We start from the raw sequence: 27,777 nt of genomic DNA on the forward strand, positions 1-27,777 counted from the left end.
TTAGATTCTCTGTTTCTTTCATTTTTTTCTTTTTGGATTCCATATATAAGTGAGATCATGTAATGTTTTTCTTTCCGTGTCCGGTTTATTTCACTTCGTGTAATGTCCTCCAGTTTCATCCATGTTTTCACCAATAGCAGGATCTCCTTTTTTTTTTAAGGCCAAATATTACATTGTGTGTATGTATGTGTATAAGCATGTATATATATATATATTTTTTTCAATTTATTTTTCCATTCATCTAATGGACACTTCAGTTGTTCCCGTATCTTGGCTATGATAAATAATGATGCAATGAGCATGTGAGTAAAGACATCCTTATGACGCAGTGATTTCATTTCTCTTGGGTATAGACCCACAAGACAGATTTCTGGGTCATATAGTAGTTCTATTTTCACTTTCCTTAGGAACCTCCAAACTGTTTCCCACAGAGGCTACACCAATCTACATTCCTACCAACAGTGGACAAGGGTTCCCTTTTTTCTACACCCTCACCTCACCAACAATTGTTATTCATTGTCCTTTTGATAAAAGCCTTGGATAGAGTGTTTTAAGTGCCAATTAAATTGCTTTATAGTATAATTCCATCATTCCAAGTCTTTTACATCTTTACTGACTTTTCTGCTCTATCAGCTATTAAGAAAAAGTATTAGAATCTCTGCCCAAAATGGTCTGTTTTTTTTTTTTGTCTCCTCACAGTTGTATCAATTTCTGCTTTATGTATTTTAAAGCTCTGTTTTAGAGCATAAACATTTAGTAATGTTATGTCCTCTTGATTAATTGGCATCTAATCATTAAGAATGCACTTCTTTATAATTTGTAATATTCTTTGCTCTGAAATCTACATTGTTTACTATTAACACAGCCACTCCAACTCTGTTTGTGTTAGCTTAATATATATTTTTCCATCTCTTTGCTTTATTATATCTTTATGTTTAAAGTGGGTTTCCTTTTTTTTTTTTTTTGGCGCTGAGACAGAGTCTCACTCTGTTGCCCAGGCTGGGGTACAGGGGCACAAACACTGTTCATGGTAGCCTCAACCTCCTGGGCGCAAGTGATCCTCCCACCTCAGCCTCCTGAGTAGTGGGTAGCTGAGACCACAGGTGCACTGCCACCATGCCCGGCTAATTTTTTATTTTTATTTTTCTGTAGCGACGGGGTTTCACCATGTTGCCCAGGCTGGTCTCAAACTCCTGGGGTTAAGTGATCCTGCTGCCTCAGCCTCCCAAAGTGCTGAAATTACAGGTGTGAGTCACCACATCTGGCCTAAATTGGGTTTCTCATAGGCAACATGTAACTTAGTAGAGCTTTATAAACCCAATCTGATAATTGTTGCCTTTTAATTGGGGCTTTTAGTCCATTCCCATTTAACAGGATTATTTATGCAGTTGTTTTAAGTCTTCCATTTTGCTATTCTTCTATTTATTGTATCTATTTTTTATTCCCTTTTTCTTTTATTTTTTTTAAATGATTCTATTCATTTCCTCTGTTGGCCTATTAATTATAGCTTTTTGTTATGTTTTTAAAGAGTTATAAGCTAGGCATGATGACTCATGCCTATAATCTCAGCACTTTGGGAGGCCAAGGTGGGAGGACTGCTTGAGGCTAGGAGTTTGAGACCAGCCTGGGCAACATAGCGAGATCCCATCTCTACAGAAAAAGAAAAATTAGCTGGGTATACTGGCATGCTCCTGTATTCTCAGCTACTTGGAGGCTCAGGCAGGAGACCTGCTTGAGCCCAGGAGGTCAAGGCTACAGTGAGCCATGATCGTGCCACTGCACTGCAGCCTGAGCAACAGAGTAAGACCCCATATCTAAAAATACAAACAAACAAAAACCCAAAAGCATATATTTTATCTTATCACACGTCTATATTTTTCTTTAATCCCCTTTTCAAAAAAAAACTTTAAATGATATTATACTACCTCCCATAGAATAAAAACCACATAGTTCCATTTCTTGCTTCCTGGCCATTGTGATATTGTTGTCATACATTTGACTTCTACATATGTTATAAATAGACAATAAGCTGTTATTAACTTGATTTAAGCAGCCTATTACCACTTAGAGATTTAAATAATACAAAAAATATTTCACAGTAACCCACACAGTTACTCTCAGTCTTCTTCATTCCCTTGTGCCTCTCCAGGTTTCCATCTGATAGAATTTTCCATTTGGTTGAAGGACTCTCTTTCACATTTCTTGTGGTACAGGTCCATGGGTAATGAATATTTTCAGGTTTTAATGAATGAAAACTATTTTATCTTCCTTTTTGAATGATATTTTCTCTGTATATATAATTCTAGGTTATTTTGTTCCACTATCTTTCTATTTTTATTTTTCTGAGACAGGGTCTGACTCTGTCATCCAGGCTGGAGTGCACTGGCACAAACACAGCTCACTGCAGCCACAACCTCTCAGGCTCAAGTGATCCTCCTGCCTCAGCTTCCCAAGTAGCTGGGACTGCAAGCATGTGTCTTCATGCCTGCCTATTTTTTGTATCGTTTTGTAGAAACGTGGTCTCGCTATGTTGCCCAGGTTGTCATTGAACTCCTGGCCTCAAGGAGTCCTCCCACTTCAGCCTACCAAAGTGCTGGAATTACATATGTGAGCAACAGCACCCAGCTTCCACCCTCCTTTTATTATGGGATTCTAATTCTAATCTTCAATTAGGCTGCTTGAAGATACCTCAGAAATCACTGATGCTCTGTTTTTATTTTGTTTTGTCTTTTTTTCTTTCTGCTTCATTTTGCACAATTTTTATTGCTATGTTTTCAGGTTTACAAATTATTTCTTCTGTGATGTCTAATTGGCTGTTAATCTCATCCAGTGTATTTTTCATCTCAGTAATGATAGCTTTCCTCTTTATAATGTGATTTCAGGTAGAGATTTTTTTAATGTCTCTACTTAATATGATCAGTATATTTTCCAGCAGCTTGAACATATGGAATGTGGGTATAATAACTTTTAATGTTTTTGTCTACCAATTCTATACTCTGTGACATTTCTGGATCAGTTTATATTGATTAATATTCTTCTCCTCATCAGCTGACTATTCCTGCTTCTTTCCATTCCTGGTAGGTTTAGACTGGATGTCAGACACTACAAATTTTATAAATTTTATCTTGTTGTATGCTGGGTATTTGTATTCCTATAAATATTCTTGAGCTTTGTCCTGGGAGTATAGTAAAATTACTTTGAAACAGTTTGGTCCTTTCAGGTCTTGCTTTTAAGTTTTTTTGGGTAAGACCACAGCAGCACTTAGTCTAAGTTTGCCCCATTACTAAGGCAAAAACCTTTCTTGGTACCCTATCACATGCCTTGTGAATGATGAGGGTTTCTACTACGAGTGAGGGAAAAGGAACCATTTCTAGCTCTGTGCAAGCTCCAGGGACTGTTCCCTCTAATCCTTTTAGGTGGTTCCTTCTGCTGAGTACTTGAGAACATCCCTCTGTATATCTCCGGTGTGCCTAGTCTGTGTAGTCCTTTCCTCTCTGGCATTCTGCCCTGTAGCAATGTTAGCCACTTTAGCTTCCTTAGACTCCACTCAGAGACTGACAGTCTCCTTGAGTTTAGGAAACAGGTCTGGGAGTCTGGGGAAGCCTTATTAAACAAGACAGATTAAAGATCATCTTCTTGGTGTTCTTATAGAAACATAACACTCAGCTACTTTGTGAAAAAATGTAAAAATTTAGAATATACAGTAACTCCAAATCAAATGCCAGAATGAAACAAAATTTATTAAATGAACACATGTACTCATTCATTCAGCAAATACTTATTTGTAGACCTACCATGTCCAAGTATTTCCCAGGCCCTGGGGGAATACAGCAGTGTATTAGTCTGTTTTCACACTGCTGATAAAGACATATCCAAGACTGAGTAATTTATAGAGAAAAAGAGGTTTAATGAACTCACAGTTCCATGTGGCTGGGGAGGCCTCACAATCATGGTGGAAGGCAAAAGGCACATCTTACATGGCAGCAGACAAGAGAGAATGACAACCAAGTGAAAGGGGTTTCCCCTTATAGAACCATCAGATTTCATGAGACTTATTCACTATCACAAGAACAGTATGGGGGAAACCACCTCCATGATTCAATTATCTCCCACTGGGTCCCTCCCATAACACCTGGGAATTATGGGAGCTACAATTCAAGATGAGATTTGGTTGGAGACACAGACAAACCATATCAAGAAGTGAAAGTCCCAATGCACAAGCAAGGATGAAATGGGAATGGGGACATATGATAACTGAACAGCCAACTTAGAGGTTTCTGATTATCTGCAAAGGCAGCCTCCCACATTGGCAACTTCAAAGCAACTTGGACTCTTCACTCAACCAACAGAGAAAAGAAGCAGAGAAATATCTCCCACTGAATGATGTATCCTGTGCTTACAGTATTTGCTGGCATTAGTTCACTCTCTTCATTCCTTTTCCAACAGTGATTTTCAACTTTTTTTCAGCAGAAAGGACCTTATTTGCTACCTTCATTTTTCCAGTCTACACATTCAGCAGTCAACGTAAACAAAAGGAAACACCTTTCTCTGTTTGCAATTTGAATCTGCCTGTATGTAGTAGTTTGAACCTTTAAGAAGCAGCCAGGGTTTCCTCAAAGCTAAAGCTAGCCTTTACCATAGAAGTAGGATAAAAGGCTGAGTGCAGTGACTTACACCTGCAATCCCAGCACATTGGGAGGCCAAGGTGGGAGGATCGCCAAGAATTTGAGACCAGCCTGGGCAACATAGTGAGACCATGTCTCTACAAAAAGTAAAATAAAAATTAGGCAGGTATGGTGGCACATGCCTGTAGTCCTAGCTACTTGAGAGGCTGAGGTGGGGGGATACTTGAGCCCAGGAGTTTGAGGTTGCAGTGAGCTATGATCAGGCCAGTGTACCCCAGTCTGGGAAACAGAGCAAGATCCCATCCTTAAAAAAAAAAAAAAAAAGAAATAGGATAAAAATGTCTACATGTAGTCTGCAGAGAACTGCTCTAGAACCCCTGATCATATGATTTCAAATAAATCCTCAAAGAAATGCAACTTTGACTCCTCCAAAGCATGACTCCTGAATGCTTCCAAAATTTCACAACTTTTCCTGCTGCAGTTGATTTTTGCATATATCTTATGGCCACTACCACTATTACAGGCTTAAAAGTATAGAAAGTAATAACAATAATCTCATCTGCCCCTCCAAACACTCTCAAAACAAACAAAAAACATGCCAGCTAAATAGCTTTACAATAAACAGGTCATTTCAAGAAAAGACATCTAATTATGTTGACTCTGATTACTAGTAATAACTTGGAAGTCTTAAGAAATTTAACAGTTCAGCTTAAAACAATTAAACAGAACTACTGAGGATAAAATCACCCCCTAGGCTCAATATATCTACAGATACAAAAATAATTAGATGGCTTGCTGATTCATTGTCCCTTCTGTTCCCAGTCCCAAGTGCCAAACACATCAGAGAGCAGATATTAAGGCTTCGTTAAAATCAGAATTCATAGGAGGAAAGAATTTTTCAGCAGCATGATTTTTACATTTGATTTTTCAATTTTGGATCCTGAACATTCCAAAGTTACAGAACTGAAAAATATAAACATATAAGGAAAACTTCCCATTCTATGTATATATGTATGTATGTATGTATTCCATTTATATAAGTCAAACATGGGAGTTGGGCCTTCAACTAATAGACACTGACCTCAAGGTCATTTGGAGTATGCAATCTTTTTATCGATAAAACCTTTCTTAAAGGATATGAAGGCTCTCTGGACAAATATGCATTGTATATTACAATGATACAACTTCTAGTTATATCTATTTCCTTCATCTAGCAACAGCTTAAACCCGTACTCAATTTGGAAAATCCTTAAAAGGAATCTCTACTCACCACTTTGAGCACTGCATTAAAACTCTAAGAGGAAACTTGCCAATTCTCAGCAATGAAACTATCAGAAGAAGCTCTAAGCAGGAACACTAGGAGATTAGTGTACAAATAGATGATGTTATGTCATGTCAGGGAAAGGTAAACAATATACTTTATTTCATTGTATTATCTGCAGAGCGTACACATTGCTCCATATGCTCTGACAGTACTAAGCTACTTTCTAGCAAAATATTCATGGGTTATTGTATGATTAATGAATATTGTTAGTGAAGGAATGATTGAAAGAATTAATGGCTTAGGTTGGTAAGGTTAAGCAAAACCTCCATGTGATTTTTTTCAAAAAGACAATGAGATACACTAAAAGCATTTTAGCAAGGCAAATAAATGTCAGTGTTACAACAAATGGAGTTTCCTTTAGTGGACAGCTAGTTAGTAGTAAAACTACTAGCTTTAGTTACTTAAAACCACTTGTAAGAGGGCAAAACCACTTTGTTAGTAAAACCGTTTATAAGATGAACACAGTTTCCAAGCCTGAAAGAATTATTTTTTGTCTGAGAAAATGAGAGACCATGATGCTTAAAAAAAAACATCACTCACAGATTCCTTTCCCATCTTCTTTTGTAGACGTGTTTGCCACTGGACGGCTTGCATGACAATGGCTTCCCACCTTCTTTCAAGATTTACAATGATCAGCTGCATGGGCTGGTGGTCTGCATTCAGATTGCAAGTCTCCCGGTCATCCAAAAGATGCTGGCATAGTCGCAGAATGGAGGCAACTCCTCGACGTCGTTGCTTGATTTCACGACAGAGGGACTGCAACATAGAGAGCAATCAATCTATAAGTGTTTATATGGCAAAGTTCCCTAAAACATGAAACACCTTCTTCCATCATAATTTCAAATTGTAGTGATACACTCAGCTACCAACAATAGGACAATAAGAAGAGCTCTGATGTCTCTTTTAGAATGGAGGCCTTCTACAGAAGCCCAATATGCTAAAGAATTTAGCTGCATCCCATTCCTCCACACTTTTTCACTGATTTATCCCTCTGAAATGTAGGGTCCCCCTTGACACCTGAGTAATTAACAATTTCCAGTCTGATGAAATAAATCACTTAGGTCAGACGAATGCCAAACAGATTGAAATGCTTTGACATAAGGTCAAAGGAAACACAAAAGATACAAAAATCCTCTGAAAAGAAACAGAATTTTTCCAAATTTACTCCTACATTCTTTGGAGGCAAAAAGTTCAGTTTTCTACTGGCTGAGAACAAGTTAAATAAGATTGCAAAGAATTTTTATATATAAAATCTATTATCTGAAAAAAAGATAAGAAATATTCCTCTTCCGAAGCTTGATTAACAGAGCAATAATGTTCTGAAAGTGAAAATTAAGATACTGGATTATTACTGCACTATTTGTTGGTTGCCGTGTTTCTTTTAATAGACATTCACACAATTTAAGAAGGACATGCATGCATCAAAATACCATTTTGCCCCCAGAAGCATTTGTATTGCTGCAGTGACCCTAAACTGAATGATTCAAGCAAAATAGTGGGTACACATGTCTAAAAATATTATATCCTTTCTTTGCCTACGGATAGTATGTAAGCGATATTCTAATTCGGAGCCTTCAGGAGAAATGATGATTATATCCACAAACATCACTGAATTACTAATCTCCTTCTACTGCCACAATTGGACTGTTCTAACAGTTAACAGATTGCTTATTAATCAACAAGGGTAAACAAGACAATGCAATTTCATTTAGTGTGAGAGTTTTAATGCCTGAAAGTATTTGTGCTTAAAATGTTAATCTAGATAAGGCTTCATTAGAAGAAATCTTAAAATGATTAAGGGTGGTACGCTGAAATGTGCATGGAGTGGGGGTATTAGATCAGCAGGTGGACATTTCATACAGATGTTCCACTTATTGATACAATGCATGCTATAGCCATTTAAATGACCCTAACTCAGTAATGGCTGGAATTCTATTATTTCTGAAATGAGAGAACTCTGTACCTTTACTATTTCTGAATTTTAAATAAAGAGAATGACAAATTCCCAAACCTGTATTTACGGCAAAATATGACTAGAAATTTTATTATTCAATTTATACCAGTGCAGCAGTTTCAGTTATGTTTCTTGAACTTATCCTTATTTATTTTCCTAGAGTTCATTACTATTTTCCTATATAAGTCCTGATGTAACCACTATGTCTGACAAATTTCTTTACTGTTGCTACTAATTGGTTCAGTGCTGAATGAGGAGAAATGCCTAAGACATTCAAAGATAAAACTTAAGCCTACTAAGACAACAGGCATTGTTTCCATCTCTTCTACAACCCTGTCAAATGTCTCCCCTCAACCCCACACGCATGTTCTCTTTCTCTCTCTTCCTCTCTGTCTCTTCTCTCTCACACACACAAACACACACACACATCCACACACACCCTTCAATTTATCTCTTGCTCTAGAACAACTCTTGGGCAAGTCATACTATGAAGGCCACGTAATACCTGTCAATTTGGGGCCCAATATTAAACACTTCAAGATAACATTATGGCTAAATGAAATTGGCCCAAGTGAGTACTCTAAATATTAATATTAAGGATTTGGGGTTTTGTTTCTGTTTTGTTAACTTGTTAAGAGTCAAGGCCTAGAAAAATCGAAAGAGATGTTTCTGTGCCACAGAACTGAATTCTGCAAAACTCTCTTTAAAATAAAGTTAACTAGCATAATAACTGTATTTCTTAAGCCAACAAAAAGTCCCAAAGTTCTTAGCTGAATGAAAATTTACAATGGATGGCACTAAAGATATGTGCAGAGTTAGCACAGGCCACATCAGGTAACATTTGCAAAGCACCACAAATAGACTTCATTCACCTTATAGGCATTTTCAAAGTTCTGAAACAGGACACGTGAGGTTGCTGGGAGAAATTCTTCATAAAGATCACTGGCCATAAATTTTTTTGTAAGTATCTAGAATGTATCCAGTATTTAAGTATCTAGGTGATCCCCACTCCTATCTTAATTTGAATCAATCAAGATGAATACAGTGGTTTAAAAACTGAGAAGGCAGTTACTGTTGATATCCAATATCTGACTTTTGGATATTCACAATTCTGCAGGGTTTTTTTTGTTTTTTTGGTTTTTTTACTTTAAATGAACAAAGGGCTTAGTCTACATTCTGAATTAAAAATTTATCCTACATGTGCACTTGGGAAATAATGCTACTTTTAAAAAGGAGGGGAAAATTGGAAATTTTACATGGCCAGCATATTTTTCAGTACTTTTTTATACCTAGAAGATATAATTAATAAAATAACATTCTTCTACATAAATGGGCTTCCATGACAGCCATTAAAATATACATATGCATTTATAATCACAAATGCTTAATAAATAAAGTCAGTAGATTTGCTGGCAATGTTTCTTAGAATCAGTAGTTTATATTATTTCCATAAATATGCATAGATATTAACAAACAATTATTATAACTATTTTTGGCTTCATTTCGGAGAAAATGTGCTTTGAAACGGAAACTCAAGGTAAGTAACCTAAGTAAAGCACAGAAATAAGACAAACACATCCCTATCTCCCTGATCTCCTCAAACGTGTACTGCACTTTCCATATGCTAGGCACTGTTTCAGGAACGAAGGCTTCAAAAAGGAGCAAGTTCCCTTTTTCCCTTAAGGAGTTGAGAGTCTACTGGAAGTAAAGTATACAAATAAGTGTAATATCAGGTATACTTCAGAGAGTAAGGTGCTAACAGAAGTATGTGCAAGTTACTATTAAAAGAGTCAATGAAATCTTCAGGGGAATGGTGTGAACCAGATGGACTAAGATGGGTAGTGGTGGTTATATGGGTAGAAGGCTGAGAGGTATGTTAAAATGGAAAACAAGTAAGTAGCCTCTGGCAGTGGGAATGCCTGGTATGTTGGGGAGAGAGAGTGAAACAGTTAGAAAAGGAAGTTGGAAACAGAAAAGTTTGAAATGCTTTTCATTATTGCCATTTTTAAGCATTTTCCTTAACATCTAATGAGATCATGTTGGTTCCCACGCAAGTCATATTGCCTTCCCAGAAAACTATAAAGAAGAGGGAAACAAAATTTAAAAAGAAAGAAAAACACAACTATCAATATGCCTAAGAAAGGGATTCCAAATGCTTTCATATTTGCCTATAATTTGCTAATCTTTAGGCAATTTCATCTTGCCAGGTTAAATCTATTAGTATGGAGGTCATTATCTGTCTTTTCCCCCCCTTATAATGATCTCTGATCCACATTATAAGGTAGTTACCAATAGGCTGAAGACTTTTGTTTCACATTTGCAAACTGTCAATTTGATTTTCAATTTACCAGTGGCAATGCACAGGGGTGTTTTTTGGTTTACTTGGGTTTTATTCCTCTACTGACTTCCTCTGTCACTTTTTCAAACTGTTTAAACCAATCATATTATTGAACAAATGTGCAATATTATTCTTCACATTGGCTTCAGTTTAACACCATTGAAGTTAAGACTTTCAACACTGGTATTTAGTCTTCATTATGTATCAAATATGTGCATATATGCAAACATATTACATAGATATTTACTTATATTTACTTGTATACACATACTTGACATTTAATGTCATACAGTTTACAAAAGGATATAAATAAGCTTATAATAAAAGAACAACTTCATTTACACCAAGAACTGTTACAGCAAATGAGATGTAAGAATCAGATCAGAGGCCGGGTGCGGTGGCTCACACCTGTAATCCCAGCACTTTGGGAGGCCGAGGCGGGCAGATCACGAGGTCAGGAGATCAAGACCATCCTCGCTAACAGGTGAAACCCCGTCTCTACTAAAAAATAAAAAGACAAAAATTAGCTGGGCGAGGTAGGGGGCACCTGTAGTCCCAGCTACTCGGGAGGCTGAGGCAGGAGAATGGCGTGAACCTGGGAGGCGGAGCTTGCAGGGAGCCAAGATCATGCCACTGCACTCCAGCCTGGGTGACAGAGCAAGACTCTGTCTCAAAAAAAAAAAAAAAAAAAAAAAAAAAAAAAGAATCAGATTAGGAAAAAAGAGAGATGAGAAGGAAAATAATACTTTGAAATCACCAAAACAAAGTATATATTAAAAACAGAAAGAAACAAATTTAACTGAGAAACTCCAAAGTAATTTGTCTCCAACATTTATTACATAATTTAACTTTGTAGGTTGATTAAACATCATTAGGCAGGCCAATATGAACAAAGTGGTGGGACTTTAGCTGATCTGTTACATTAAAAAACAACAACAACAAAAAAAACAGCCTATGAAGCAATTCCCACTTTTAGACTTCACCTTCTAAACTGATGAACAGTTTAATATCAGTTGAGCATGGCTTCTATGTGGCAAGCACAACAAAGAAGGTACAATCTCCCTATATGATTATGTACCTGCCTTCAATCTAGTTGGAGTGAGGAAACATACAGAGAGAAGGGAAGCATGAACGAACACAGGTGACTTCCAGTTTAAATATTATCAGGAGGGGCCAGGCGCAGTGGCTCACATCTGTAATCCCAGCACTGTGGGAGGAGGAGGCAGGTGGATCACCTGAGGTCAGGAGTTCAAGACCAGCCTGTCCAACATGGTGAAACCCCATCTCTATTAAAAATACAAAAATTAGTTGGGTGTGGTGGTGGGTGCCTGTAATCCCAGCTACTCAGGAGGCCGAAGCAGGAGAGTTACATGAGTCCAGGAGGTGGAGGTTGCAGTGGACTGAGATCGTGCCATTGCACTCCAGCCTGGGCTTCAAGACAGACACTGTCTCAAAAAAAAAAAAAAAGTCAAGAAAGCAGCTCCATCCCATAGTTGTAACAGTTTCCTAAAATTTTCCACGTGTTTTGCTGTCTGCTCTTTGTCTGCTACCTATGACCAGATTTTCTACAAGGGTCCTCAGAGTACAGTGCTCAGGCCAAGCAGTATTCACATCACCCAGAAACTTTAGAACTACAAATTCTCTGATGCTACTATAAATCTTCTGAATCAGGAATTCTGGGGTGATGCCCAATGAATTATGGTTTAAGAAGCGAGCCCTATAAGTGATTCCAATACATGCTAAAGTTTGAGAACACTAGTCTACAGGAAATAAAGAAACTTAGTTTTTAGATAAGATGATTAATCTAGCTGAGTAGACTTTTTAAAGTATAAAAATATTAATAGAAATTTTACGCTGTAATTCTGGAGTGAAATTGGTAGCCAAGAGACTAGGGACCACAATTGTTGATGATCAATTACTTCTTATTTTTATCAAATGACTGAAAAGAAATGAGTGAATCAATGAATAGATCTTTTCATCCAGTGATATCTTTATGTTACTAGTATTTTCTTGATGACCTCCAGAATTTCCAGTGCAATTATGTATGAGGTCATTTGGATCCAGTATTTGGTGATTTTACTCTTTTTTGTCATTTTTATCAAATAGGTCATTTGCTAATTAATGACTCTAATACATATGGCATTGTGCTAAGCTAAAAAGAAACTCTGCTTCCAGAAAGCACACATAATAAAGCAAAACAGTGATGATTAGTTGGAAGGTACAAGGTATTCAGGTACAGATAATGTTAATGCCTGAAGCTATAGTCTAATAAGAAATAGAGTAAGTGGAAAAAATGAGAGGCTATACTGGTACCTCTATGCTTCTTTAGAAGATGCATTTGTCTGGCTGCTTTGAGATCATTGTTTTGTGGGGGAAGGTTGGAAATGATAATTTTCATAGCAATAAGCATTTATTGGGCATCATTTATGTGCCAAACTTCATACTTTTCATTACAGAATTAGCGTTAGTGGATAAGAGGCATGTAATAAAATGTACCTGTTCTTAAGAGCTGGTGGCAAAGAGAAGACTGATTCCTCAAAGTGAGAGAAATAAATACAGGGCAAAGGTTTTAGGTAAGACCTGACCCATCAGGTTGTAGTATGTTCCAAATAAGGTAAGGGAGGTGAATGTGCTTTGAGAATAGTGAGGCCATGACCCAAATGTAAGGTGTGATTGATATATATGCTAAACTATAGGCACTGAGTTTGAGAATAAAAAAGATCATTATTAACTGGAGCAGACAGATTAGGATTTATGGTATTAGAACCAGGCTGTGAAAGTTGCTGAAGGTAAGAAAGGTGGAGAGAAGAAAGGATAGGCATTACAGGTTGGGGAGCACACATTTTAAAAGACCAAGAAGGCATAATTTTTGTAACATTTTAAAACAAGATGGAAGTTCAAGTGGGGTGTGGTAATAATCAATATTCGAGTATTGATCTGTCCATCCAAATGTACGTATTGAGTGCCTTTTATTTGCCAAGCAGTGCTCTCAGTGGTGGGGATATAGCAGTGAGCAAGATACATAAAATGTCTACTTTCATAGAACTTACATTCACATTTGTATGCATGTGAGTGATGAGAGGCTGGAAACAAAACATGAAATATACAAGAAAATATCAGACAGTGATAAAAGCTATAAAATAAAATAGGGTAATATGACAAAAGTAGCTGGGGAGTTATTTTAGTTTGGGTTTTCAATAAAGCTTCTCTGGGAAGGTGACTTCACATAATAACAAGTTCAATGTAGAAACAAAATATCACCTAGTGTTCTGATGGTGTAATAGCGTAGACAAGATAATGTTCATACAATCAAGACTAATTTATGCCATAAAAGACTTATTTTACAGTTAATTATGGCATAATAAAGATTAAATATAGGATACCTTTCAATAAAATAAGTAAAATTAAAAAGCTCTGGTATAATTAAGTCAGGAAAGAATAGTCTTTTCAACAAATGGTGCTGAGACAACTGGATATCCACATGCCAAAGAATGAATTGAACCCCTATTCCACACCATCTACAAAACTAACACAAAATGGGTCATACTCTTAAATGTAAAAGCTAAAACTATAAAAATCTTAGAAGACAATATAGAGGTAAATATTCATCATGTTCGGGACAATGGTTTTGTAGATATAACATCAAAAATAGAAACAGCTTTTGACTTCATAGGCAATGGCTTCTTATTTATGACACAAAAGTATATGCAACTTCTGGGCTTCATCAAAATTTAAAGCTTTTGCACTTCAAAGTATACCATAAAAAGTGAAAAGAAAAACCACAGAATGGGAGAAAATTCGAGACCTGTAACTCAATTTTTTAAATGGACAAAGTGTTTGAATAGACATTTCTCCAAACACATACAAATGGCAAAAAAATTAAAAAAGGCTCAACATAATCAGTCATCAGAAAAATGCCAATGTAAGGCATAATTAGATATTACTTCACCCCCTAGTAGGATGGCTAAAAAGGAAATAACAAGTGTTAACAAGGATGTGGAGAAATTGGAACCCTCATCCATCAGTGGGATTGCAAAATGGTGCAGCCACATGAGAAAACCGTATGACATTTCCTCAAAAAGTTAAACATAGAATTTCTGTATGATCCAGCAATTTCCTCTTGAATACATACCCAAGAGAAATGAAAACATATTGAGAGGTGACAGCATGCTGGCAGCCCTCGCTCGCTCTCGGCGCCTCCTAGGCCTCAGCGCCCACTCTGGCCGCACTTGAGGAGCCCTTCAGCCCGCTGCTGCACTGTGGGAACCCCTATCTGGGCTGGCCAAGGCCCGAACTGACTCCCTCTGCTTGCGGGAGGTGTGGAGGGGGAGGTGTGGAGGGAGAGGTGTGGAGGGAGAGGCACAGGCGGGAACCGGGGCTATGTGTGGTGCTCAGGGGCCAGCGCAAGTTCTGGGTGGGCGCGGGCTTGGCGGGCCCTGCACTTGGAGTGGCCAGTCAGTACCGCTGGCCCCGGGCGGTGAGGGGCTTAGCACCTGGGCCAGCAGCTGCAGAGGGTGTGCTGGGTCCCCCAGCACTGCCAGCCCACCCGTACCACACTCGAATTCTCACCAGGCCTCAGCTGTCTCCCCACAGGGCAGGCTCGGGAACTGCAGCCTGCAATGCCCGATCCCCTCTGCCCCGGTGGGCTCCCGTGTGGCCCAAGCCTCCCCGACAGGCGTCACCCGCTGCTCCGCAGTGTCTGGTCCCATTGACCGCCCAAGGGTTGAGGAGTGCGGGCGCAGCTCCACCTGCGGCCCTAGTGTGGCATCCACTAGGCGAAGCCAGCTGGGTTCCTGAGTTGGGTGGGGACTTGGAGAACTTTTATGTCTAGCTGGAGGATTGTATATGCACCAATCAGCACTCTGTGTCTATCTTGGGGGTTTCTGGATGCACCAATCAGCATTCTGTATCTAGCTAATCTGGTGGGGACTTGGAGAACTTTTATGTCTAGCTAAAGGATTGTAAAAGCACCAATCGGTGCTCTGTGTCTAGCTCAAGGTTTGTAAACATGCCAATCAGCACTCTGTGTCTAGCTCAAGTTTTGTGGATGCACCAATCAGCACTCTGTACCTAGCTAACCTAGTGGGGACTTGGAGAACTTTTATGTCTAGCTAGAGGATTGTAAACACACCAATCAGCAATCTGTCAAAATGGACCAATCAGCTCTCTAAAATGGACCAATCAGCTCGCTGTAAAATGGACCAATTAGCTCTCTGTAAAATGGACCAATCAGCAGGATGTGGGTGGGGTCAGATAAGGGAATAAAGGCAGGCTGCCCAAGCCAGCAGTGACAACCCGTTTGGGTCCCCTTCCATGCTGTGGAAGCTTTGTTCTTTCGCTCTTTGCAATAAATCTTTCTGCTGCTTACTCTTTGGGTCTGCACTGCTTTATGAACTGTAACACTCACCGTGAAGGTCTGCAGCTTCATTCCTTAAGCCAGCGAGACCATGAACCCACCAGGGGGAATGAACAACTCTGGATGGGAGGAATGAACAACTTCAGACATACCGCCTGTCTGTAACACTCACTGGGAAGGTCTGCAGCTTCACTCCTGAAGCCTGCGAGACCATAAACCCACCAGAAGGAAAAAACTCCAGACACATCTGAACATCAGAAGGAACAAACTCCAGACACACCATCTTTAAGAACTGTAACACCCACTGCAAGGGTACACGGCTTCATTCTTGAAGTCAGCAAGACCAAGAACCCACCAATTCTGGACACATTTTGGTAACCACAAAGAGACTACTGCCTATCGCCAAGCAGTAAGACTATTGCCTATCGCCAAGTGGTAAGACTATTGCCTATCACCAAGCAGTCAGTACCATCAGATCCCTTTCGCTTGCTATTCTGTCCTATTTTTCCTTAGAATTCGGGGGCTAAATACTGGGCACCTGTCGACCAGTTAAAAGCAACTAGCGTGGCTGCCAGACTAAAGGCACGGGTGTCAGGCTTTCTGGGAAAGGGCTCTCTAACAAGCCCCAACTCTTGAGTTGGGAGAGTTCGCTTGCCTGGAACCAGCTTCCACTTTTCCTATACTTCTGGGCTGAGCCAAGGGTCGACAGAGAGGAAAGCCATTGAGCTCCAGGGTCCCGACAACAAGTTGGTTGACCCTGCAGCCATGAGTGGAACTCTAAAAGGCAGGTCGCCCAAGCAAGACTCGCCCTTCTATCCTATTTGTCCTGACCCTTGCCCCCGGGTCCTAATGCCTGCCACACAAACTTCCTCTCGCCTCTTCTCTGAGGCTAGCCCCGCTTCTAAAAACCACTCCCTGTTTCTGGTGCTTTTCTAGTTTCTCTTATAAGAATGATTTATAGTATAAACTCCAGGACTCTGTTACCTTTTTTAGGCACCCAGGCTCACCAATCAGAAAGACATAAGTTTTGCCCAAAGCCCCATTTTAGGGGGTACTATCGGGAATTTTAGGATCCCGCCTCAGACTAGCAGGCCTAACAAAAGCTATGCCTGAAGCTAGGATATGGGGAGCCTCAGAAATTGTATCCTTCCTGTTCATATAAGTGAGGACAAAAGGCATCACTCTTCCAACCCTGGAGATCCCTTCCCTCCCTCAGAGTATGGCCCTCCACTTCATTTTTGGGACATAACATCTTTATAGGACAGGGGTAAGGTCCCAATACTAACAGAAGAATGCTTAGGACTCTAACAGGGTTTTGAGAATGCGGTGGTAAGAGCCACTAAATCCAATTTTTCTCGGTCCTCTTTGTGGTCTAGGAGGACAGGCAAGGGTGCAGGTTTTGAGAATGTGTCAGTAAGGGCCACTAAATACAACCTTCGTCAGTCCTCCTTGTGGCCTAGGAGGAAATCTAGTGTTTCTGCTGCTGTGTTGGTGAGCACAACTATTCCGATCAGCAGGGTCCAGGGACCGTTGTGGGTTCTTGGGCAGGAGGAGAAACAAACAAACCATAACTGCGGGTGGTTTTGTCTTTCAGATGGGACACACTCAGGCATCAACAGGCTCACCCTTAGGCCGGGCGCGGTGGCTCAAGCCTGTAATCCCAGCACTTTGGGAGGCCGAGACGGGCGGATCACGAGGTCAGGAGATCGAGACCAGCCTGGCTAACACGGTGAAACCCCGTCTCTACTAAAAAAAATACAAAAAAAAACTAGCCGGGCGACGTGGCGGGCGCCTGTAATCCCAACTACTCGGGAGGCTGAGGCAGGAGAATGGCGTAGACCCGGGAGGCGGAGCTTGCAGTGAGCTGAGATCCGGCCACTGCACTCCAGCCTGGGCGACAGAGCGAGACTCCGTCTCAAAAAAAAAAAAAACAGGCTTACCCTTGAAATGCATCCTAAGCCATTGGGACCAATTTGACCCACAAACCCTGAAAAAGAGACAGCTCTTTTTTCTGCACTATGGCCTGGCCCCAATATTTTCTCTCTGATGGGGAAAAATGGCCACCTGAGGGAAGTATAAATTACAATACTATCCTGCAACTTGACCTTTTCTGTAAGAGGGAAGGCAGATGGAGTGAAATACCTGGTCCAAGCTTTCTTTTCAATGAAGGAGAATACACAACTATGCAAAGCTTGCAATTTGCATCCCCTAGGACGACCTTTCAGCTTACCCCCATATCCTAGCCTCCCTATAGCTCCCCTTCCTATTAATGATAATCCTCCTCTAATCTCCCCTGCCCAGAAGGACATAAGCAAAGACATCTCCAAAGGACCACAAAAACCCCCAGGCTATCGGTTATGTCCCCTTCAAGCTGTGGGGGCGGGGGGAATTTGGCTCAACCCAGGTACATGTCCCTTTCTCCCTCTCTGATTTAAAGGAGATCAAGGCAGACCTGGGGAAGTTTTCAGATGATCCTGATAGGTACATAGATGTCCTACAGGGACTAGGGCAAACCTTTGATCTCACTTAGAGAGATGTCATGCTATTGTTAGACCAAACCCTGACCTTTAATGAAAAGAATGTGGCTTTAGCTGCAGCCCAAGAGTTTGGAGATACCTGGTATCTTAGTCAAGTAAATGATAGAATGACAGCCGAGGAAAGGGACACATTCCCTACCGGTCAGCAAGCCATCCCCAGTATGGAACCCCACTGGGACCTTGACTCAGATCATGGGGACTGGAGTCATAAGCATCTGTTGACCTGTGTTCTAGAAGGACTAGGGAGAATTAGGAAAATGTCCATGAATTATTCAATGATGTCCACCATAACTCAGGGAAAGGAAGAAAATTCTTCTGCCTTCCTCGAGCAGCTACGGGAGGCCTTCGGAAAATATACTCCCCTGTCACCTGAATCACTTGAGGGTCAACTGATTCTAAAAGATAAGCTTATTACCCAATCAGCCGCAGATATCAGAAGAAAGCTCCAAAAGCTAGCCCTGGGCCCTAAACAAAATCTGGAGGCATTATTAAACCTGGCAACCTCAGTGTCCTATAACAAGGACCAAGAGGAACGGCCCAAAAGGAAAAGTGAGATCAAAGAAAGGCCGCAGCCTTAGTCATGGCCCTCAGACAAACAAACCTTGGTGGTTCAGAGAGGACAGAAAATGGAGCAGGCCAATCACCCGGTAGGGCTTATTATCAGTGTGGTTTACAAGGACACTTTTAAAAAAGACTGTCAAATGAGAAACAAGCTGCCCCCTTGTCCACATCCACTATGCCGAGGCAATGACTGGAAGGTACACTGCCCCAGAGGATGAAGGTTCTCTGGGTCAGAAGCCCCCAACCAGATGATCCAACAACAGGACTGAGGGTACCCAGGGCAAGCACCAGCTCTTGTCATCACCCTCACTGAGCCCCGGGTACATTTAACCATTGAGGGCCAGGAAATTGACTTCCTCCTGATACTGGTGCGGTTTTCTCAGTGTTAATCTCCTGTCATGGACGACTGTCCTCAAGGTCCGCTACCATCTGAGGAATCCTGGGACAGCCTGTAACCAGGTATTTCTCCCACCCCCTCAGTTGTAACTGGGAGACTTTGCTCTTTTCACATGCCTTTCTTGTTATGCCTGAAAGTCCCACACTCGTATTAAGGAGGGATATATTAGCCAAAGCTGGAGCCATTATCTACATGAATATGGGGAACAAGTTACCCATTTGTTGTCCCCTACTTGGGGAGGGAATCAACCCTGAAGTCTGGGCATTGGAAGGACAATTTGGAAGGGCAACAAATGCCTGCCCAGTCCAAATCAGGTTAAAAGATCCCACCACTTTTCCTTATCAAAGGCAATATCCCTTAAGCCTTGAAGCTCATAAAGGATTACAGTACATTGTTAAACATTTAAAAACTCAAGGCTTAGTAAGGAAATGCAGCAGTCCCTGCAATACCTCAATTCTAGGAATACAAAAACCAAACGGTCAGTGGAGACTAGTGCAAGATCTTAGACTCATCAATGAGGCAGTAATTCCTTTATATCCTGTTGTACCCAACCCCTATACCTTGCTCTCTCAAATACCAGAGGAAGCAGAATGGTTCACAGTTCTGGACCTCAAGGATGCCACCTTTTGTATTCCCCTGCTCTCTCAAATACCAGAGGAAGCAGAATGGTTCACAGTTCTGGACCTCAAGGATGCCACCTTCTGTATTCCCCTGCACTCTGACTCCCAGCTTCTCTTTGCCTTTGAGGATCACACAGACCACACATCCCAACTTACGTGGACGGTCTTGCCCCAAGGGTTTAGGGATAGCCCTCACCTGTTTAGTCAGGCACTGGACCAATATCTAGGCCACTTCTCAAGTCCAGGCACTCTGGCCCTTCAGTATGTGGATGATTTACTTTTGGCTACCAGTTCGGAAGCTTTGTGCAAGCAGGCTACGCTAGATCTCGTGAACTTTCTAGCTAATCAAGGGTAAAAGGTGTCTAGGTCAAATGTCCAGCTTTGCCTACAGCAGGTCAAATATCTAGGCCTAATTTTAGCCAGAGGGACCAGGGCCCTCAGGAAGGAATGAATACCACCTATACTGGTTTATCCTCACCCTAAGACATTAAAACAGTTGTAGGGGTTCCGGGGTTCCTTGGAATCACGGACTTTTACCGACTATGGATCCCCGGATACAGTGAGACAGCCAGACCCCTCTATACTCTAATCAAGAAGACCCAGAGAGCAAATACTCATCTAGAAAATTGGGATACGAAGGGCAGGTTATGCCATAGTCAGTGATGTAACCATACTTGAAAGTAAGCCTCTTCCCCCAGGGACCAGTGCCCAGTTAGCAGAACTAGTGGCACTTACCCGAGCCTTAGAACTGGGAAAGGGAAAAAGAATAAATGTGTATACAGATAGCAAGTATGCTTATCTAATCCTACATGTCCATGCTGCAATATGGAAAGAAATGGAGTTCCTAACTTCTGGGGGAACCCCCATTAAATACCACAAGGAAATTATAGAGTTATTGCATGCAGTGCAAAAACACAATGAGGTGGCAGTCTTACACTGCTGAAGCCATCAAAAAGGGGAAGGAGAGGGGAGAAGAGCAGCATAAATGGCTGGCAGAGGCAGGGAAAGACCAGTAGAAAGGAAAGAGAGAAAGAGACAGGAAGTCAGAGAGACAAAGAGGGAGTCAGAAAGAGAGAGAAAGGCAGAAGGAGAAAGAAAGGAAGAGACAGACAAAGAGGGAGTCAGAAAGAGACAGAGACAAAGGAGAAGTCAAAGAGAAAGAAAAACATAAGTAATAAAGAAAAAACAGTGTACTCTATTCCTTTAAAAGCCCCCAGGGTAAATTTCTAAACGTCCACCCAGCCAAGGCATATTCTTCTTATGTGGAACATTGATCTGTATCTGCCTCCCCACTAACTGGACAGGCGCCTGCACCTTAGTCTTTCTAAAGTCCCAACATTAATATTGCCCCAGGAAATCAGACCTTATCAGTACCCCTCAAAGTTCAAGTCCATCAGCACAGAGCCATACAACTAATACCACTACTTATAGGGTTAGGAATGGCTACTGCTACAGGAACCAGAATAGCCGGTTTATCTCCTTCATTATCCTACTACCACACACTCTCAAAGGATTTCTCAGACAGTTTGCAAGAAATAACAAAATCTATCCTTACTCTACAATCCCAAATAGACTCTTTGGCAGCAGTGACTCTCCAAAACTGCCGAGGCCTAGACCTCCTCACTGCTGAGAAAGGAGGACTCTGCACCTTCTTAGGGAAAGAGTGTTGTTTTTACGCTAACTAGTCAGGGATAGTACGAGATCCCACCTGGCATTTACAGGAAAAGGCTTCTGAAATCAGACAACACCTTTCAAACTCTTATACCAACCTCTGGACTTGGGCAATGTGGCTTCTCCCCTTTCTAGGTCCCATGGCAGCCATCTTGCTGTTACTCACCTTTGGACCCTGTATTTTTAACCTCCTTGTTAAATTTGTTTCCTCTAGAATTGAGGCCATCAAGCTACAGATGGTCTTACCAATTGAACCCCAAATGATTTCAACTAACAACTTCTACCCAAGACCCCTGGATCGACCTGCTGGCACTTTCACTGGCCTAGAGAGCTCCCTTCTGGAGGATACTACAACTGCAGGGCCCCTTCATCTCCCCATCCAGCAGGAAGTAGCTAGAGTGGTCATCAGCCAAATTCCCAACAGCAGTTGGGGTGTCCTGTTTAGAGGGGGGATTGAGAGGTGGCATGCAGCGTCCTGGCAGCGCTCGCTCGCTCTCAGCGCCTCCTCGGCCTCAGCGCCCACTCTGGCCGCACTTGAGGAGCCCTTCAGGCAGCCGCTGCACTGTGGGAGCCCCTATCTGGGCTGGCCAAGGCCAGAGCTGGCTCCCTCTGCTTGCGGGGAGGTGTGGAGGGAGAGGTGGAGAGGTGTGGGCAGGAACCAGGGAACACGGGCCAGTGTGAGTTCTGGGTGAGTGTGGGCTCGGCAGGCCCCACACTCAGAGAGGCTTAGCACCTGGTGTGAGAGGCTTAGCCCCAGAGTGAGGGGCTTAGCACCTGGGCCAGCAGTGGCAGAGGGTGCACCGGGTGCCCCAGCACTGCCAGCCCACCCGTGCCACACTCAAATTCTCACCAGGCCCTAGGTGCCTCCCTGCAGGGCAGGGCTCGGGACCTGCAGTCTGCCATGCCCGATTCCCTCCACCGCAGTGGGCTCCCACGCAGCCCAAGCCTCCCCGATGGGCGCCACCCCCTGCTCCACGGTGCCCAGTACCATCAACCGCCCAAGGACTGAGGACTGCGGGTGCATGGCGCAGGTCTGATAGACAGCTCCACCCGTGGCCCTGGCACGGCATCCACTAGGTGAAGCCAGCTGGGCTCCTGAGTTGGGTGGGGAACTTGGAGAACTTTTATGTCTAGCTGGAGGATTGTATATGCACCAATCAGCACTGTGTGTCTGGCTCAGGGCTTTGTGGATGCACCAATCAGCACTTTGCATCTAGCTAATCTAGTGGGGACTTGGAGAACTTTTATGTCTAGCTAGAGGATTGTAAACACACCAATCAGCACTCTGCCAAAATGGACCAATCAGCTCTCTAAAATGGACCAATCAGCTCGCTGTAAAATGGACCAATCAGCCCTCTGTAAAATGGACCAATCAGCAGGATGTGGGTGGGGTCAGATAAGAGAATAAAAGCAGGCTGCCTGAGCCAGCAGTGGCAACCTGCTTGGGTCCCCTTCCATGCTGTGGAAGCTTTGTTCTTTCGCTCTTTGCAATAAATCCTGCTGCTGCTCGCTCTTTGGGTATGCACTGCCTTTATGAGTTGTAACACTCACCGTGAAGGTCTGCAGCTTCACTCCTGAAGCCAGCGAGACCACGAACCCACTAGGAGCGATGAACAACTCCAGACAGGAGGAATGAACAACTCCAGATGCGCTGCCTTTAAGAGCTGTAACACTCACTGTGAAGGTCTGCAGCTTTACTCCTGAAGCCTGCGAGACCATGAACCCACCAGAAGGAAGAAACTCCAGACACATCCAAACATCAGAAGGAACAAACTCCAGACATACCATCTTTAAGAACCGTAACACTCACCGTCAGGGTACATGGCTTCATTCTTGAAGTCAGGAAGACCAAGAAGCCACCAATTCTGGACACAATATGACCACATAAAAACTTACATACAAATATTCATAATGGCATTATTCATAAAGCCAAAAAGTAGAAACATGTCAAACACCCATCAACTGTGAGTGGATAAACAAAATGCAGTATATACATATAATGTAATATTATTTGGCATTTAAAAATGAAGTACTTATGCATATCATAACATGGATGAACCTTGAGAACATCATATTAAGTGAAAGAAGACAGATACAAAAAGTCGCATATCTTATGATTCCTTTTATATGAAATGTCCAGAATAGGCAAATGCATAGAAACAGAAAGTGGAATAGTGATTGCCATCGCCTCCAGTGAGGGGGAAAAACGGAGCTAATGTGTAAGGGGTTTCTTTTGAGAGTGGTGAAAACATTCTGAAATAAGATTTTCTGGTATGTAAATTATATCTCAATAAAAATATTATTTTTAAAAAACCTCTTGGTAAGGCCAGAAATATATTATCAACCCCATAAACAATTACACAATCAGAGAATTTACCATTCTGCTAGGGTGTGTCATACAACAGATGCTAATGATATAACTAATACCATCCAATCAGTATGGTTCTGCAACCATGGGTGGATACAAGGATTAATTTATCAATGCAAACTTGGAGGGTTTTTTTCTTTTTAAAGTTATGGCTATAAAATGTCCTCAGATAGAGTCATTACTACACTATACATACATTCTGCTATATACATCTATACATCTCTGCTAACAGATCAGACATTCTGCTGTATGACAAAAATAATGCAGTGTCATTTTTAATATAGCTGTTCTACTCCTAGAAATAGCATAAAACATAAACAGAAAAGTAAACATAGAAGACTATGAATCTGAAAGAGGAGTTAAAGTAAATGTGGGAAATGAAGAATGTTAACTAAATCTAATGATTGTAGTGATGAATTTCATATATAGTCATATACATCTTATGAAACCGTAATCTACTGTGGTGATAGTATCAGTACAAAAATGAGAGACTTGACATATCAGATGTACTTCATATACTTTACCAAAGATCATTCTGAGTTGACTATATGCATCTGAACCAAAACAAAATAAAAATAATGTTATGTTTTCTTCAAATATTTCATCAAGATTCACTTGAAGCTGGGCACGGTGGCTCACACCTGTAATCCCAGTACTTTGGGAGGCTGAGGCAGGCGGATCACGAGGTCAGGAGTTCGAGACCAGCCTGACCAACATGGTGAAACCCCGTCTCTACTATAAATACAAAAATAAGCCGGGTGTGGTGGTGTGCACCTGTAATCCCAGCTACTCAGGAGGCTGAGGCAGGAGAATTGCTTGAACCTGGGAAGTGGAGGTTGCAGTGAGCCAAGATCGTACCACTGCATTCCAGCCTGGGTGACAGAGAGAGACTCTGTCTCAAAAAAAAAAAAAAAAAAAAAAAAAAAAAGATTCACTTGATTACAAAATAATAACCTATAATCATTGGGATATATCAATTGCTGGAGCACTATTTTTAGTAAGATTTTCTTAGTTATTTTCACTAATCTCCAGTAGTAATGATGAACATTTTTTGTATATTTATGTGTGCCACACATTTTAAAAGGTATTTGATATGTATTGAATCATTTAATCCTCACAGCAACACTATGATGTGTATGTGTGTGTGTGTGTGTGTGTGTGTGTGTGTGTGTATTATTGTCATCTACCTATTTGACAAATGAGGAAATGGAGACACAGAGAGGTTAAGTAACTGACCATAAGTACACAGCTAATAAGCAGCAAAGGCAGGATTTTAACCCAGGCAGCCTGAATCCAAAGCTGATTCACAAAAACAATATGCCACATTGCTTTTCATAAGAAAGCTGAAGAAGCTTGTAAGATTTCTACATTTTCAGACAATCTTGTCCCTGACTTCTAACCAGAAGTAGCCATAGTCATAAAGTTATTATTAAGACAGCCAACAACCTCTTTCTGCAAAGGGAAGGAGATTGAACCTTTTCAGAGGTCCAACCTTCATAGGCCTGCAAATATGTAACAGTTAGTAATCTATACAAAATTTAAGCTCAGGGTGGTTATAGTAACAGAGATGGAAAAAATACTGATTCATTCACTGAACAAATATTTATGGAACACTTTTTATAATGGACAGTGTTGTAAGTACTTCATATATTTCAGTGAACAAAACAGACAAAACCTTTTCTCAAAGACCTCATATTCTTGGGGACAGTGGGAGTAATCTCTTTTCTGAGAAAGATGTAAATTATATAAGTAATAAAGAAGAGATTAAAAAGGTAGGAAACATTCATTTAGGCAAGTGATTATCAACATTTCCAGCAAGGGGTCAGAAGCTCTTTTGGTCCTGATAGCTCTATTCTCTAGCCAATTATGTGTTTAACTATACCTTGTATATAAATGTTGCAAATAAGAATTTGTATCTTGGAATTGTAAGAAGTAATTCTTCAAAATAGCAAAACATTAAAATACCTCAAATGAAGTATGAATAACGACTTGCATATTTTAAAGAAAATATAGGCAAATGACATCTGGGTATTTTAACTGATTACAAACTTAAAAGACAACGTCAGCCAATATAGACATTCAGCTCAGTTGCAAACCCTGGAACTTAATCTATATTGAAGCTAAATATTCTATAAGCATGCAGTGAAGTGCAAAAAATAGCAATTGAAAAATGACATGATTAAATGGCACGACATGCAATCATTTGCTCTCAATTATATCAATGTATCTTCTTCATTTCTAGGAGTCAGGCAGAAATATTGTTTTTTAAATGCCTCTATTAAATTGGTCACCAGTAATAAAATAGATGAGAGTCCTAATAAGCTCATTTACATAACATACATCATATACTACAAAACTATTCTCTCCAAACAGTTTTGCTCATAGATTTGTCTCCTGGTTGTCATGAGTCTTTGCCACATTAGCAGATTTTAAAAGCATAACCCTGTCTTCAGGACCATTTGTAGAAAAACGTTTATGAAACTTTTCTAGTTAACCCTTGGCAGGATCCTTATTGCTAATTATGGAAAAGGTATTGACATAATATCTTGGCTGTCACATTTTATTATGGTGACGGTAAAAGCAGAATCTAAGCCTGACATTTTGGAAATATCATCTAATTGCAAGTCAGAAACAGAGAATGACAGTTTTAAGTAGATCATAACTTCTTTCAAAATAGCAAACTGGTTTATTTCATGTAAAAGCTAGATTTTAAAAATAGCATTAAAGCTTCCTGAGTTGGTTCACCAAGCATATTTCTATTGGCTCTTGAAGAAGGGCTGGGTAGTGTGCCAAAATAGTTTTGACAGTGTACATGATATTACAAGTCTAGATTCACACACTAAATTATTTCTTATAACCATTTAAAATAAAAATATTTTCAGTAAATCTTTCCATTTTTAAGAAAAATTATCTCCCCTCTGTTTGTTTACCTAGTCCACAGATAAGTGAGACCTAAAGTTACTGCAATCACCTTTACCTCCATGGCCTTATTGGCCTGACCTTTTAACCTAAAGATCTTAATTTTTCTTGCCATCTGGTATACTCACCAATCAAGTTGAATCATTAAGGGCAACCAGGATTATTAATACTGTAAATTCTTGAAGATCCTTGGATGAATAGAGGCATCAAGGGAAAAGAATCATTCTTTTACAAACATTCACAATTATGTTTTAATAGTTTGTATTTTTTTCTGTTGGAAAAAAAATGTGTACTAATTTTACTTGGAAAGGAGCATTTCTATTCCTCTTGGCTTTTGTTTAGCTGCGGGCCAAAATATAATAACCATTCTAAAAATGTAGACCCTCAGTGAGTTATCCCACGAATGCTGTGGTTATCTCTATGTGGCATTCTTTGTTACTTTTCCTAAACTAAGTTACGTACTTTTAAATATGTTTGTTTTTAAGAGTCAAGCTCAGTGGCCATGTGTTTAGTTCATATTCACATGTAATTAATAATATGTTATATAGTTCTTTTCTAAATTAAAAACAGTGTTAAAATTCCAGACATATAAAACAATATAAAGATTAAGTTACTCTAAAGAAAACTGTAATAGCTTACAGATTGCTTGTATCATTACTAAAATGCTGATATCTATTACAGAGTCTCCCTGGAATAAAGTATGCACTTTTAGCAATAATCTGGTAAAAACCTGTCCATTATTGTTAAAATGCTAAACTAGACTGCAATTATAGAAACGTAACTTTTAGTAGTAAGGGGAAAAGGGTGCTGGATATAAATGCAACTTAGACATTATACTACAAAATACTTTTTCTTAAAACCCCATAATCACACTTCTCCTAAGCAGATAAGCATTAATTGTCATTTATTTTTATATTGTTATATTTTGAAATCTATTTACAACACCCACTGTGCTTTTTATCTTTTATTGATTCCATAGGAATTATTTCAAAGTAATTCTGGGGAATGGATGAAGGCGTTTTTCTTCTCTAGATCATTTGTTGATTTTAGCTACCTGAAATCATCTTTGCTTTTAATAAATCTTGGGCATTCACTGGCCAGGTCAAA

The 27,777-nt window shown here is 40.4% G+C and overlaps 1 protein-coding gene across 4 annotated transcripts in view; it reads right to left on the reverse strand.

The window, feature by feature from the left end:
- AKAP6 (A-kinase anchoring protein 6) overlaps positions 1 to 27,777 on the reverse strand; it is a 652,282-nt gene that overhangs the window by 58,363 nt on the left and 566,142 nt on the right. For all 4 annotated transcript variants that reach the window (XM_050798308.1, XM_050798307.1, XM_050798309.1 and 1 more), the window contains one exon: positions 6,490 to 6,705. In XM_050798308.1, coding sequence (XP_050654265.1) covers positions 6,490 to 6,705 — 216 coding nt within the window. The remainder of the gene's footprint in view (positions 1 to 6,489; positions 6,706 to 27,777) is intronic.

This window comes from Macaca thibetana, chromosome 7 (genome assembly GCF_024542745.1).
Source record: "Macaca thibetana thibetana isolate TM-01 chromosome 7, ASM2454274v1, whole genome shotgun sequence".
NCBI classification, from domain to species: domain Eukaryota; kingdom Metazoa; phylum Chordata; class Mammalia; order Primates; family Cercopithecidae; genus Macaca; species Macaca thibetana.